This window comes from Budorcas taxicolor, chromosome 12 (assembly GCF_023091745.1).
Source record: "Budorcas taxicolor isolate Tak-1 chromosome 12, Takin1.1, whole genome shotgun sequence".
Taxonomy (NCBI): Eukaryota; Metazoa; Chordata; class Mammalia; order Artiodactyla; family Bovidae; genus Budorcas; species Budorcas taxicolor.
The window spans coordinates 76352814-76365813 of record NC_068921.1 but is presented as its reverse complement, the minus strand read 5'-3'; the positions used below and the strand labels follow the sequence as shown (position 1 = coordinate 76365813).

Genomic DNA, 13000 nt, shown 5'->3' with positions numbered 1-13000 from the left:
ACCACTGTGGTAAGTTCGTATTTCACTACATAAATGTGTGACTGATTCCATTTCCTGGCAGTGATATGCCTTTGACAAAAAAAAAGAGTCCAACTGATATTCAATTTAAAAGCAAAGTTTTACGTTTTCTGAAGTGTGGGGTGCTTTACGTGATTTTACCAGATGATGATCCAAAAAAACAAAGGGGAAATTTCTGCCTAAAAAGTTAGTGCATTCCCTTGTCACAAAAATACATCTGCCCTATTTAAATGGTTCTATTTCCTTTGCCAGAGCTTTGCCAAAACGACCAAATTTTAAGAGTAAAAACATAAATTTCAGTCTCTTCTCCTCCTGTTACAATATAGTATGTAACTACATAACATACAGATTTTTGAAAATTATATAAATTTTGACATTTTAAGTTAGATCTCAAGGAGTCAGTTTATATCACTTTTAGTTAAATATGCTTTCTGTTTTATTTATATTTTAAAACTTTTAAAATTAAAAAAAAAAAAAAAAGTTTTTTTTTTTGGCTTTACTGCTCAACATGTGGGATCTTAGTCCCCCAACCAGGAATGGAACCTGTGCTCCTTGCATTGAAGCTCCAGGTCTTAACCACTGGAAGTCCCTAAAAATGCTGCAATTTTTTTTTTGATTGTCAGTCTTTATTTTAATGTTTGTTATAAATTTCCCTATAATCAGAACTTTTAGTTGTATCCCACAAATTGGTGGCACTAGTGGTGAAGAACCTGCCTGCCAATGCAGGAGATTTAAGAGAATGCTTTTAATAAAACATGCCCTTCTTGGTTTTTTAGAGACCCTGAACAACACTGACGGATATAAAAATGGACAATTTTACTACACCCTCTGCAGCTTCTCTGGAAAGCGACTGTGATCTCTACGCCCACCACCAGACAGCCAGGATCCTCATGCCACTGCATTACAGCATCGTCTTCGTAATTGGGCTTGTGGGAAACTTACTGGCCTTGATTGTCATTATTCAAAACAGGAAAAAAATCAACTCGACCACTCTATATTCAACCAATTTGGTGATTTCGGATATACTTTTTACCACGGCTCTGCCCACACGGATAGCCTACTACGCGTTGGGCTTTGACTGGAGAATCGGCGATGCCCTGTGTAGGATAACCGCTCTTGTGTTTTACATCAACACGTACGCAGGTGTGAACTTCATGACCTGCCTGAGCATTGACCGGTTCTTTGCTGTGGTGCACCCCCTGCGGTACAATAAGATAAAAAGAATTGAACACGCAAAATGTATCTGCATATTTGTCTGGATTCTGGTATTTGCTCAAACACTCCCGCTACTCATAAACCCTATGTCAAAACAGGAGGCTGAAAGGACTACGTGCATGGAATATCCAAACTTTGAGGAAACCAAATCCCTCCCCTGGATTCTGCTTGGTGCCTGCTTCATAGGATACGTACTTCCACTTGTCATTATTCTTATCTGCTATTCTCAAATCTGTTGCAAGCTCTTTAAAACTGCCAAACAGAACCCGCTAACTGAGAAATCGGGGGTCAACAAAAAGGCTCTCAACACAATTATTTTTATAATTGTTGTGTTTGTTGTATGCTTCACGCCTTATCATGTTGCAATTATTCAACACATGATCAAGAAACTTCGTCTTCCTGGTCTCCTGGAATGTAGCCAAAGACATTCATTCCAGATATCTCTGCACTTTACAGTATGTCTGATGAACTTCAACTGCTGCATGGACCCTTTTATATATTTTTTTGCATGTAAAGGGTACAAAAGAAAGGTCATGAAGATGTTGAAACGTCAAGTCAGTGTATCAATTTCCAGCGCTGTGAGGTCAGCCCCTGAAGAAAACTCACGTGAAATGACAGAAACTCAAATGATGATACATTCCAAGTCTTTAAATGGAAAGTAAAAAGGAAAGGAGTCTTGGATTTATACCAAAGTAGAATGTATGCTGAACTTTACAAGACTTTTCTTATAACAAGTGTTAGACTTCCAATTCGGATTCTTTTGAATTCCTTTCACTGGGCACTATTTCTCACCTCCAACTTGGAAGTTTTACACTCAAGAACAACATTCAGCAAAATTCTCATTTGTAAATGAAATTGTATACCTTTAAAAGGGAGGGTATTTTAGTAAGTCTCAGTGTAAAAAGAAAAGTTTTGTGTTAACAAAAAACTAAATCATTAATGTTCCTCACCAATAATTCAAAAAAAGAGAAAAGACTATAAAAATTGTATATTGCCAGTGTAGAAATGTTAATATTGTAATATTCCCTCTCTCTCTCTTTTTTTTTTGTACATTTCAATTCATGTTTCTTTCGATCTTAGACTTTACCTCCTCGATAATAACCATTTTTTTTTTCAGAGTCATAAATTTTCGTCTCAAGAAACTTGGTTTTGAATAAAGAGCTAGATGCTACAAAATTATGAGTACGTCCTTCAATGCTCACTGCGAACTTGCAGCAAAAGTTACAGGGAAGAGGAAACTAGCAGTAGGCGGATTTTGGAGCAAAGCTTTATGATGATGGTGGTGATGAAGGCAATGAAAGCTCTTCCCAAGCAGCCAGCACAGGGTTCAAGGGCCACTGCCCAGGAATATGACAAAGACCTCATATGGAAAGAGGGTCCACTTGCTAAATGCTTCTTGAGAATTAAAAAAATATATATGTATGCAAATAGGCTTGGCTTTTCTTGGGTCCCTAGGGGATGGTATCTTATTTATACAGAAGTTGGCAGTACCCTGTATCTGTATTTCAGTGGGTTGGTTACCAGGAAGGGTACAGAGGATGAGCAGTGGGGGTGTAATTGTGGCTTGCCTTATTAAGATAGAGAGTAAAATGGAAAATCATGAACTTCAAAGTCACCAGGATTCTTTACAACATTATCATTGTTTAGTCACTAAGTCATGGTCTGACTCTTGTGACCAAATAGAAATACCTCTGTGTAACCTGGGTTCGATTCCTGGGTCAGGAAGATTCCCTGGAGAAGAGAATGGCAACCCACTCCAGTATTCTTGCCTGGAGAATCCCATGGACAGTAGCCCACCAGGCTCCTCTGTCCACGGGGCTGCACAGAGTCAAGACACGACTGAGCGACTTAACACTTTCTTTACAAGTAGCACGGCCTCCCCAAGTACAGTAACCCATCTGCCAGCTCAGATATGCTTTAGTGGATCCCTCAACTACCTCAAGACAGTACCTATGTTAGCAATGACTCCATATTTGATAACTCAACTAAAGAAATGAAATGGTATATGATGGATCATACTTAAAATTTTTATTAGGCTTTATATCCTGGAAATATTTTCTTTTGAAGGAAAGGATTTTCCTTACTCACTTTCAGATTTTATCCTGTAAGAAAACTAATCTTAATGGTCAATTCAATACCATTTACTGTGTACTTTCAGATTTGTATTGTGTTAATTTCACAGATAGCTTAAAGCCATTGTAAAAACAGCCATTGGTCTTTGTGACACCTTATGGAGATAGATGACCACATGGATAGAAGCCAGGAACTTAGGGCTTTTCCTTCATCTATAAACTTTTCCAGGTGAAGACGAAAAAGGGCAAAATACTACATTTTATGCAAGGTGGCACTTATGTAGACGTTTGAGTTTGACTCCCAAAGAGAAATCACTGTGAAAGTCGCTAAATGAAAACTAGAAACAAAAGCTTCCTGAATTTCAGAGCATCTCTACAAGTTGCATGACTGTGTTCCAGCACAGACTACTGTGTGTATGAGCCAACATGCTGCTTTGTAGTAGATGAGACAGCCCTCTTTGTGCTAACAGGGTCAGTTCTTAAGATCCTTCAAACAAGACAGTAAATATCTATGTCACTTGACAAAGGAATAACATGCTTTTTTCACAACAGTCTTCTGCCTCCTCCTTCCACTATACCACAAGTCTATATAAACGATTTTATCCAATGATCAGGAGCCATACTGCCAAAACAGTAAACTTTAAACCTACCTCCAATTAATCTTTTTTAAAAAGGTCTGTACTCTAATCAAACTCAGTTCTTTGTTGTCCTCTGAAAGGACCTTACTGCCCATTTCATTCACGAAGCCATGGTTCCTACATGGCCTTGGAGCACCCTCACACTGTCTTGTATTATTAGTTGGCTTTGGGTTTATTTCCCATGCATTTCCCTCGGGAGCAGGTAACCTTGGAAAACAGGGTCAATGATGTATAATATTTGTATTCTGTTACAGAAAAATAGGAGGTGGCCTTATATATCACACATTATTTGAAAATCACAACCTATAAGTCCTTCTACATTGACCAGGTGATATATTATTAACAATTTTAAATAATAACAGGGAGGTAGGAAGAAAACATCTAAGAAAGCTGATAGCTACAAGGCAGCTAGCCATATTTCCTCTTTCACAATTTTATTTTTATTTCTAAAAGGATCATTTGGTTAATTAAAAAAAAAAACTCTCACAGCTACTTAGCTTGAGTCAGTATAAACACGTAGACTCTTCAGTGACAGTACAGGAGGGTACAGAATAGTAAAGGTTAGATTTTAGAAATGACATCAGGTATACATGAAGAGTGCAACTGGTCCAGGAATTAGGTAATGTCTTCCTTTTCACAATCTGTGAAACAGGATGAACAGACTGTATTGCCCATGCTTTATAAAGAAATCCAAATTCAGGAAAGGAACCTGGTAACCTAAGAGACAGGGAGCAACAGGAATGTAACCCTAACTTCATGTCTCAGTCATAAAAAGAACTGAATCACACAGACTCAGAGAAAAAGTATGAGAAGGCAGGTTTAATTATAGGCCAGCAGGTTAGCCAACCCTTATACAGGACAAATAACCAAGAGTGGGAAGACTACAAGCTCCGGCTGTGAGTTCCCCGAGGATGAGGGTGATGTAGGTTATACACACAGCACCCAGTACACAGCCTGGCTCAAAGAAGCCTCTCAAATACCCATCTAATTGAATAGCACCTGTTTTGTACTAACAAAATACTAAAGCCCTATTGAGGGATCCCCAAAATTCTTAATTTTTTCGGGAAATGAAAAAGAAGTTACATATGCTAGAGAATATGTAATTGTGTAATTGAAGACAGGGCCTCTCAAAGACCCTGCAATTTAAAGCAGATATATTAAAGAACAGAACTAATTTCCCAAGAGGCCAGTTCATATTTAGTTACAGAAATATGTTCTGCTTGAAAACAACTTTAGATTTCAAGAGGCGAGGGCAGTGACTCCTACTGATCACTAAAAAGTACCAGGCAATCTTAAAAGAGGAAGCATGGCTCTTTATAAACTTTTAAAATGGTCTATTTTGGTCACTCTTAGCCCACTGTAATTTGTTATTCTTTGCAAAGCTAAAAACATCTGCTCGTTGGACTATTCAGATAAGAGTGAAAAAATGAAGAGCTGATGTGGCAACAACACAGCCCGTGTTTTAGAATCTGGGGGCGACTAGATGCGCTCAGGAGAACTGATGTCACGGGCAGTTTGCTTTACATTAAACCCTGAAGAACTGGTCACTTAAAAAGTGATCCTCAGATTTCTATTCAACTGCAAGCTCAATTAGCTGAGAAGGAACAACTGCTGACTGTTTCCTACATGCTGCTTTCAAGTACCTGGCAGGCATTACCTCCCTTAATCCTCACTACTTTAGGGGGTGGGTAGAACTTTATCTGGGGCTTCCCACGTGGCTCAGTGGTAAAGAATCCTCCTGCCAGTGCAGGAGACGGGGGTTTCAATCCCTGGGTAAGGAAGATCCCTTGGAGGAGGAAATGGCTACCCACTCCAGTGTTCTTGCCTGGAAAATCCCATGGACAGAGGAGCCTGGTGGGCTACAGTCCACAGGGTCGCAAAGAGTCGAACATGACTGAGCACACACACCTAACTTTATTTTGCTGATGAGGAGACTGGAGTGCCAGGCCATGGAGACGTGGAGCTGGGAGCTCGATCCAAACCCTCGGGCCCCAGGGTAGTGTGACTTGGAGCATGAGGTTTTCACCACCTACAGAATTATGTTCATTAAGAGACAGCTCCATTCCTCCACTTCCTGTGGCTTCCTGGGCCTTGGACACGTCCCAACACCATGTCGGACCTTCAGCTCATCTTCTTTCCCTGTGGGAGCACGCTAATTTCTCTGCTTCTCAAGCTCCACTCCCTCAGTCCCACACCCGATCATGATCTCTCATCCATGGTATTTGGCCAGTAAGCCCTGCTTTCATTTCTCCTCCAGAACTCACTCTTTTCTTTTCTTTGCCCCAAATCAGCATCCTAGGCTGGATGCTGGCATCACACACCTAAATGACTACAACATCTTGCCCACTGCTCCCCTAACCTGGAGCCAGACACTTTAGCCTTCCTTTCAGGTGCTATACTGGAAGTCAGCAGATTAATAACGAAAACCACGCTAAACAACTCCTAACAGTCACATGGCATGAAACTCTAAGGCTTTATATATATTCAAGCCGACAATAATTCTTCAAGGCTGGCCCCACTGCTACTGCTGCTGCTGCTGCTGTTGCTGCTGCTGCTGCTGCTGCTATGTCGCTTCTGTCGTGTCTGACTCTGTGCGACCCCATAGACGGAAGCCCGCCAGGCTCCCCTGTCCCTGGGATTCTCCAGGCAAGAACACTGGCGTGGGTTGCCATTTCCTTCTCCAATGCATGCATGCATGCATGCTTAGTCGCTTCTGACTCTGTGTGACCCTATGGACAGCAGCCCACCAGGCTCCTCCGTCCCTGGGATTCTCCAGGCAAGAACACTGGCGTGGGTTGCCATTTCCTTCTCCAATGCATGCATGCATGCATGCTTAGTCGCTTCTGACTCTGTGTGACCCTATGGACAGCAGCCCAACAGGCTCCTCTGTCCACGGGATTCTCTAGACAAGAATACTGGCGTGGGTTGCCATTGCCTTCTCCCAGTCCCATTACTATCACTGTTTTATAGATGAGGAAATTATGCCCCAGAGAAGTTGTCAATTGCCCAAAGCCACACAGCTAGCAAGCAGGGGAGACAGGCTCCTGACTCTGCAGCCTGGCTCTAAGGTCCATCACTTGTTATCACTGCATTGTCTCTTTTAAACAAGGAGAAGCATACGCCAGGTCCTCAGACAGCCTTGAAAGAGACACTTACTGCTCACTGGATATTCTCAACTTCCTATTGTGGCACATGTGACTACCTCCAGCCAGTGGGTTGGCCAGAAAAAATGCTGTAGGTCTCTTCCAGGCTGGAGCTTTGGACGGCAGTGAGGGGCCTCCCACACCGCTCTTCTGCCATGGGACCAGCGAGGTTCTAGTTGGTGGGACCTCGGTCAGCCTGGGTCCTTGAATGAGGAGATAGAGAACTCCCCAGCCCATGCCCCATCCATCTGTGTTGACAAAGTAGTGCAAGCAAGAGGTTCATTTATATTCAGCCACTGAGATCTCAGGGTTAATTTGGGGCCACAACAGAGGCTAATTAACACACCAACCCATACACCAAGGGTAAGAAAAGAATGTACCCTCTATACGATTCTCCCGGCAAACAGCTGTAATCTTCCCTAATCCCAGTTTCATCACGTCATTCCATGCTCCAGGATTGAGAGTAGTTCCCCATCATGGACCGCATGAAGCGCAAGTTCCTCTCTTACACTTTCAAGTGTCTGCTACCTCACTGTTCCTCACTGCTCAACAAGTACCTCTCAAGATAGCTGGTCTACCCCATGAATATGACAAATACTTGGTCCTCTTGGTTGGATTCTCCTGCTCCTGCCATTCATTCTTTACACTCACATTCTAATCGTATCTCCTCCTTCCATTCGCCTTTGACTACACAAAGCCACCCACCTTCCGTTTCCTCAACTTATTTGGCTTTCATATATCCTATGCCACACAGTTTCAACTTTAGACAAAAATTATCTTGCCACGAAAGAAGAGAAAAAATACAATGGCCTGGAAACCTGGTTCTGGTTTGACCGTGTATCAGCTGTATCAGTCAAGTCTTTCAGCTTTTCTAGATTTCCGTTATCTTATCAATGGAATAACGGCATGACATGACATGTTCGCTCTCTGCCAACCAGCACACAGCCTGTGGTCTGTTATTTCACATGCATCACTCTTACAGGCCTCAGTTTAAACATAAGCCCCATTAGGGCAGAGATCTTGAATTTTCCTTCTATTCTGGGTGGCTTTGAGCACAGCACCTTGCATGGAGATAATGCTCAAAGAAATATATGTTGGGATTTCCCTGGTGGTCCAGTGGTTTAGAATCCACCTGCCAATGAAGGAGACTTGGGTTCAATTCCTGGCCTGGGAACTAAGATCCCACATGCTGAGAGGCAACTATGCCTGTGCGCCACAACTATGGAGCCTGCACTCTACAGTTACTGAGGCCTGCACGCCCTCCTAGAGCCTGTGCTCCACCATAAGGGGAGCCACCGCCGCCAGAAGCTCAAGCACTGCAACTAGAGAGTAGTTCCCCCTGGCCACAACTGGAGGAAGCCTTCACACAGCAATGAAGACCCAGGGCAGCGATAAATGAATAAATAAATTTAAAAAATTAAATATATGGGGACTACTCTCTAGTTGCATTGCTTGAGCTTCTGGCAGCGGTGGCTCCCCTTATGGTGGAGCACAGGCTCTAGGGCACGCAGGCCCCAGTAACTGCAGAGTGCAGGCTCCGTAGTTGTGGTGCACAGGCATAGCTGCCCCTCAGCATCTGGGATCTTAGTTCCCAGGCCAGAGACAGAATCCAAGTCTATACACACACACATACACACACGTTGACTACAGGTCATCAAATGGTAGTTGAGGACATTATATGATTGTTGCTGTTATTCAATCACTAAGTCATGTCCGACTCTTTGCAACCCCATGGACTGTAGCATGCCAGGCTTCCCTGTCCTCCACTATCTCCGGGAGTTTGCTCAAATCCATGTCCACTGAATCAGTGATGCTACCTAACCATTTCATCCTCTGCCATCTGTTTCTCCTTTTGCCTTCAATCTTTACCAGCATCAGAGTCTTTTCCAATGATCAGCTCTTCACATCAGGTGGCCCAAAGTACTGGAGCTTCAGCTTCAGCATCAGTCCTTCCAATGGATATTCAGGGTTGATTTCCTTTAGGATTGAGGGGTTTGACCTCTGTGCTGTCCACGGGACTCTCAAGAGTTTTCTCCAGCACCACAGTCTGAAAGTGACAATTCTTCTGTACTTAGCTCTCTTTATGATCCAACTCTCACATCCATACACAACTGCTGGAAAAATCATAGCTTTGACTGTACAGACCTTTGTCAGCAAAGTGATATCTGTTTTTTAATACACTAAGTTTGTCACAGCTTTCCTTCCAAGGGGCGAGCATCTTTTAACTTCATGGCTACAGTCACCATCTGCAGTGATTCTGAAGCCCAAGAAAATAAAATCTGTCACTGCTTCCACTTTTTCTCCTTCATTTGCCATGAAGTGATGGGACCAGATGCCATGATCTTAGTTTTTTGAATGCTGAGTTTTAAGCCATCTTCTTCACTCTCCTCTCTCACCCTCATCAAGAGACTCTTAGTTCCTCTTCACTTTCTGCTGTTAGAGTGGTATCATCTGCATTTCTGAGGTTGTTGGTATTTCTCCCAGCAATCTTGATTCCAGCTTGTGATTCATCCAGCCTGGCATTTCACATGATGTACTCTACATAGAGTTAAATAAGCAAGGTGGCAATATACAGCCTTGACGTACTCCTTTCCCAATATTGAACCAGTCAGTTGTTTCATATAAGGTTCTAACTGTTGCTTCTTGACCTGCATACAGGTCTCTTAGGAGACACATAAGGTGGCCTGGTATGCCCACCTCTTTTAAGAATTTTTCACAGTTTTTTGTGATCTGCACAGACTATGCACAGGCTTTTGCATAGTCACTGAAGCAGAAGATGTTTTTCTGGAATTCCTTTGTTTTCTCTATGATCCAATGGATGTTGGCAATTTGATTTCTGGTTCCTCTACCTTTGTAAAACCCAGTTTGTTCACTGGAAGGACTGATGTTGAAGCCGAAATTTCAATACTTTGGCCACCTGATGCGAATAGCTGACTCATTTGAAAAGACCCTGATGCTGGGAAAGATTGAGGGCAGGAGGAGAAGGGGATGACAGAGGATGAGATGGTTGGATGGTATCACTGACTCAATGGACATGGGTTTGGGTGGACTCCGGGAGTTGGTGATGGACAGGGAGGCCTGGCGTGCTGTGGTTCATGGGGTCACAAAGAGTTGGACACGACTGAGTGACTGAACTGAACTGTACATCTGTAAGTTCTCAGTTTATGTACTGCTGAAGCCTAGCTGGAAGGATTTTGAGCATAACCTTACTAGCATGTGAGATAAGCACAACTGTCCAGCAGTTTGAACAATCTTTGGCACTGACCTATTTGGGACTGGAATGAAAACTTATCTTTTCCAGTCCTGTGGCCACTGCTGAATCTTCCAAATTTGCTGACACATTAAATGCAGCACTGTAACAGCATCATCTTTTAGGATTTCAAATAGTTCAGCTGGAATTCCATCACCTCCACTAGCTTTATTTGTAGTAATGTTTCCTAAGGCCCACTTGACTTCACACTCCAGGATGCCTGGCTCCATGTAAGTGATCACACGATCAAAGGTCATTAAGACCTTTTCTGTATAGTTCCTCTGTGTATTCTCACCACCTTTTCTTAATCTCTTCTGCTTCTGTTAGGCTTTTACCATTTTCTGTCCATATTATGATTGTGTATGCGTGTGAGCTAAGCTGCTTCAGTCATCTGCCACTCTGCGTCACCCTACGGACTGTAGCCTGCCAGGCTCCTCTGTCCATGGGATTCTCCAGGCAAGAATACTGGAGTGGGTGGCCACGCCCTCCTCCAGGGGATCTTCCCAACCCAGGGAATGAACCCGAATCTCTTACATCTCCTGCACTGGCAGGTGAGCTCTTTACCCCTAAAGCCTCCTCAGAATCCCCTTATTATGATTATTTAAGTATGATGGAGGAGAGGTTTTATTCTTGTGTGTGGTAGTTTGTTAGGCAGCAACAGATAACTAATACGTTATGGTACTGAAATACTAATCCTGGAAAATATTTTAAATTGGAAACTGTAATGACATTTAAATAAATCAAGACTTCTTTTCCAAATAAACAACAAGTTTTCTGATGAGCGTATAAGAGGCATGCCACTAGCTTTCCCTCTTCTTCCACATACACAGAGGCAACAGACGATTACGCTCATTTGATCTGTCCCTGATAATGCAGGTCCAGATGTTATTTTATTTTATTATTTTTCAATAGCTTATCTGCCCCCCAAATTGTAGAGACTTTCGGTTTCTCTTTATTTGCACACTTACTATGTTGCTCCTCATTGTTGACAGTGGTAGTTGGATGCCTTGTCTATTTGAGTAAACTGCCAGCCACGTCTGGGCAGGAACCCTTCTGTCTTGCATGGTACCTACTACAATGGATCTGAACCAAGAACTCAAGTAACTTTTGATTGGCTTGTAACAGTTTTTTCAGAGTGTGAGAACATTTATTTCTGGTTTTCATATCTTGTAAGAATGACTTTTCCCATGCAGGTTTTGAGAAGAAAAAAAATGCGTCAAAATGAAACTACACGGAGGCTGAAAAAGGTTTTAATCCTACTCTAAAAAAAGTAACATTTTGATGTGTTCTCACTGTTTGAGTTCCACAATTTTCCCCTTAAGTCCTGGAGTGAAATATCTGCTTTTTAAAATATATAGTAAAAATATATGGGGTCATTGCCTGTATCAGGGTTTTAAAAAAATCAACACAAACTATGTTACTGGTCTATCATATATTATAATTCAACACAGTCCCTCGTGTGAGTTCCAACAATCTGGAAAGGGCTCGACCTGAGACTGGGCATGGACGGTGCCTGCAGCCACATGCTCAGGTCCCCAGAGACCCAAGGAAGGGAGACTCTGGGAGGAGGACGAGATCCCTAGGGGAGAGACCTGGGGAGGGGCTGGTCAACTGAAAGCAGGGGCAGGGCTGAGAAATACTGTAGGTCTTGGCCATGAAGAATTGAGGAAGCAAGAGTAAAATAGAAGAGAGAAAGAAAGAAGTGTCTCATAAGCGACCCAAATGTCAAACTATTTGAACTCTGGTGTTTGACAAAATGCTGATAAGGTGATAGGTACACGGTAGTCTTTCATTATACGTTCTCTCTGCATTCACGTATCTTTGAAATTTTCTGTCATAAATTTTTTAAATTGTTAAGTATAGTCTCCAGTATATTTCCTATACAGCTGGGACATCAGGGCCACTGGAGGCAGAAATTCAAGGATGAGTGGGAGGGGCAGGTGGTGGTCCCACGGCTACTGGTCCCCATCTCTCACCATTGAGCCGCACAATCCAAGTCACGTGGGAAGACAGGAATGAGATATATGGGGCCACGTTCATATCTCAAGAGTGCAGGGAAGGGTAGTCTCAAAGGACCTATAAGAAGTCTTAGTAAGAAACGGCTTTTTGTGACAAAGTCACCAGCAGATTACAGGTTATATCAGATACCTGCATGAAAAGACTGCCGGGCTTTCATACACACACACACACACACACACACACACACACACACACACACGGGCAAAAAGCTGCTTCCTTTCCCTTAAACCACATTCCAGTTCAAATCTGAATGCTTCAGATATGGGTATGTTGCTCTGGACATATACATTTGAAGTCAAAGATAAAACTTACGTTCTTTTGATTACCAATACTGCCAGCCAAGGTTCACCTACAGCTAATAGAAACCTCTCAAGCTGTTTCGGGCAAGAGAAGATTCAGCATACAAAACTAGGCGTTTGTAAAATTTTTTAAAGGGCCAGAAGGGCAGATCCAGGCTTGGTGTCCAGGAACAGACTCTGAAGCAACACATAAGGACTGGTCTACCATGAACATGGCTTCCTCTGCCAGAGTCAGGATACTGGGAATCAGGAAGTCATTACATCATTTCAACAGAGTCTAGGAAGCAGGAAGTAGGCTGAACTGTAACCAGGGCCCTGTGGGGTCTGTGGAAATGGACCACCAAAA

The 13000-nt window shown here is 42.7% G+C and overlaps 2 protein-coding genes across 2 annotated transcripts in view; one reads left to right on the top strand and one right to left on the bottom strand.

Annotated features, from left to right (window-relative positions):
• The window catches only part of UBAC2 (UBA domain containing 2), a 170822-nt gene that overhangs the window by 83672 nt on the left and 74150 nt on the right, over window positions 1-13000 (bottom strand). The window lies entirely within an intron of this gene.
• Window positions 822-1895, top strand: LOC128057684 (G-protein coupled receptor 183). The gene has a single exon (XM_052650155.1). It carries the CDS (start codon window positions 825-827, stop codon window positions 1893-1895), a length of 1071 nt encoding a protein of 356 aa, XP_052506115.1. The 5' UTR covers window positions 822-824.

Coding starts and splice junctions, on each gene's coding strand:
- LOC128057684 (XM_052650155.1), top strand. CDS start 825: ATGGACAATTTTACTACACCCTCTGCAGCTTCTCTGGAAAGCGACTGT.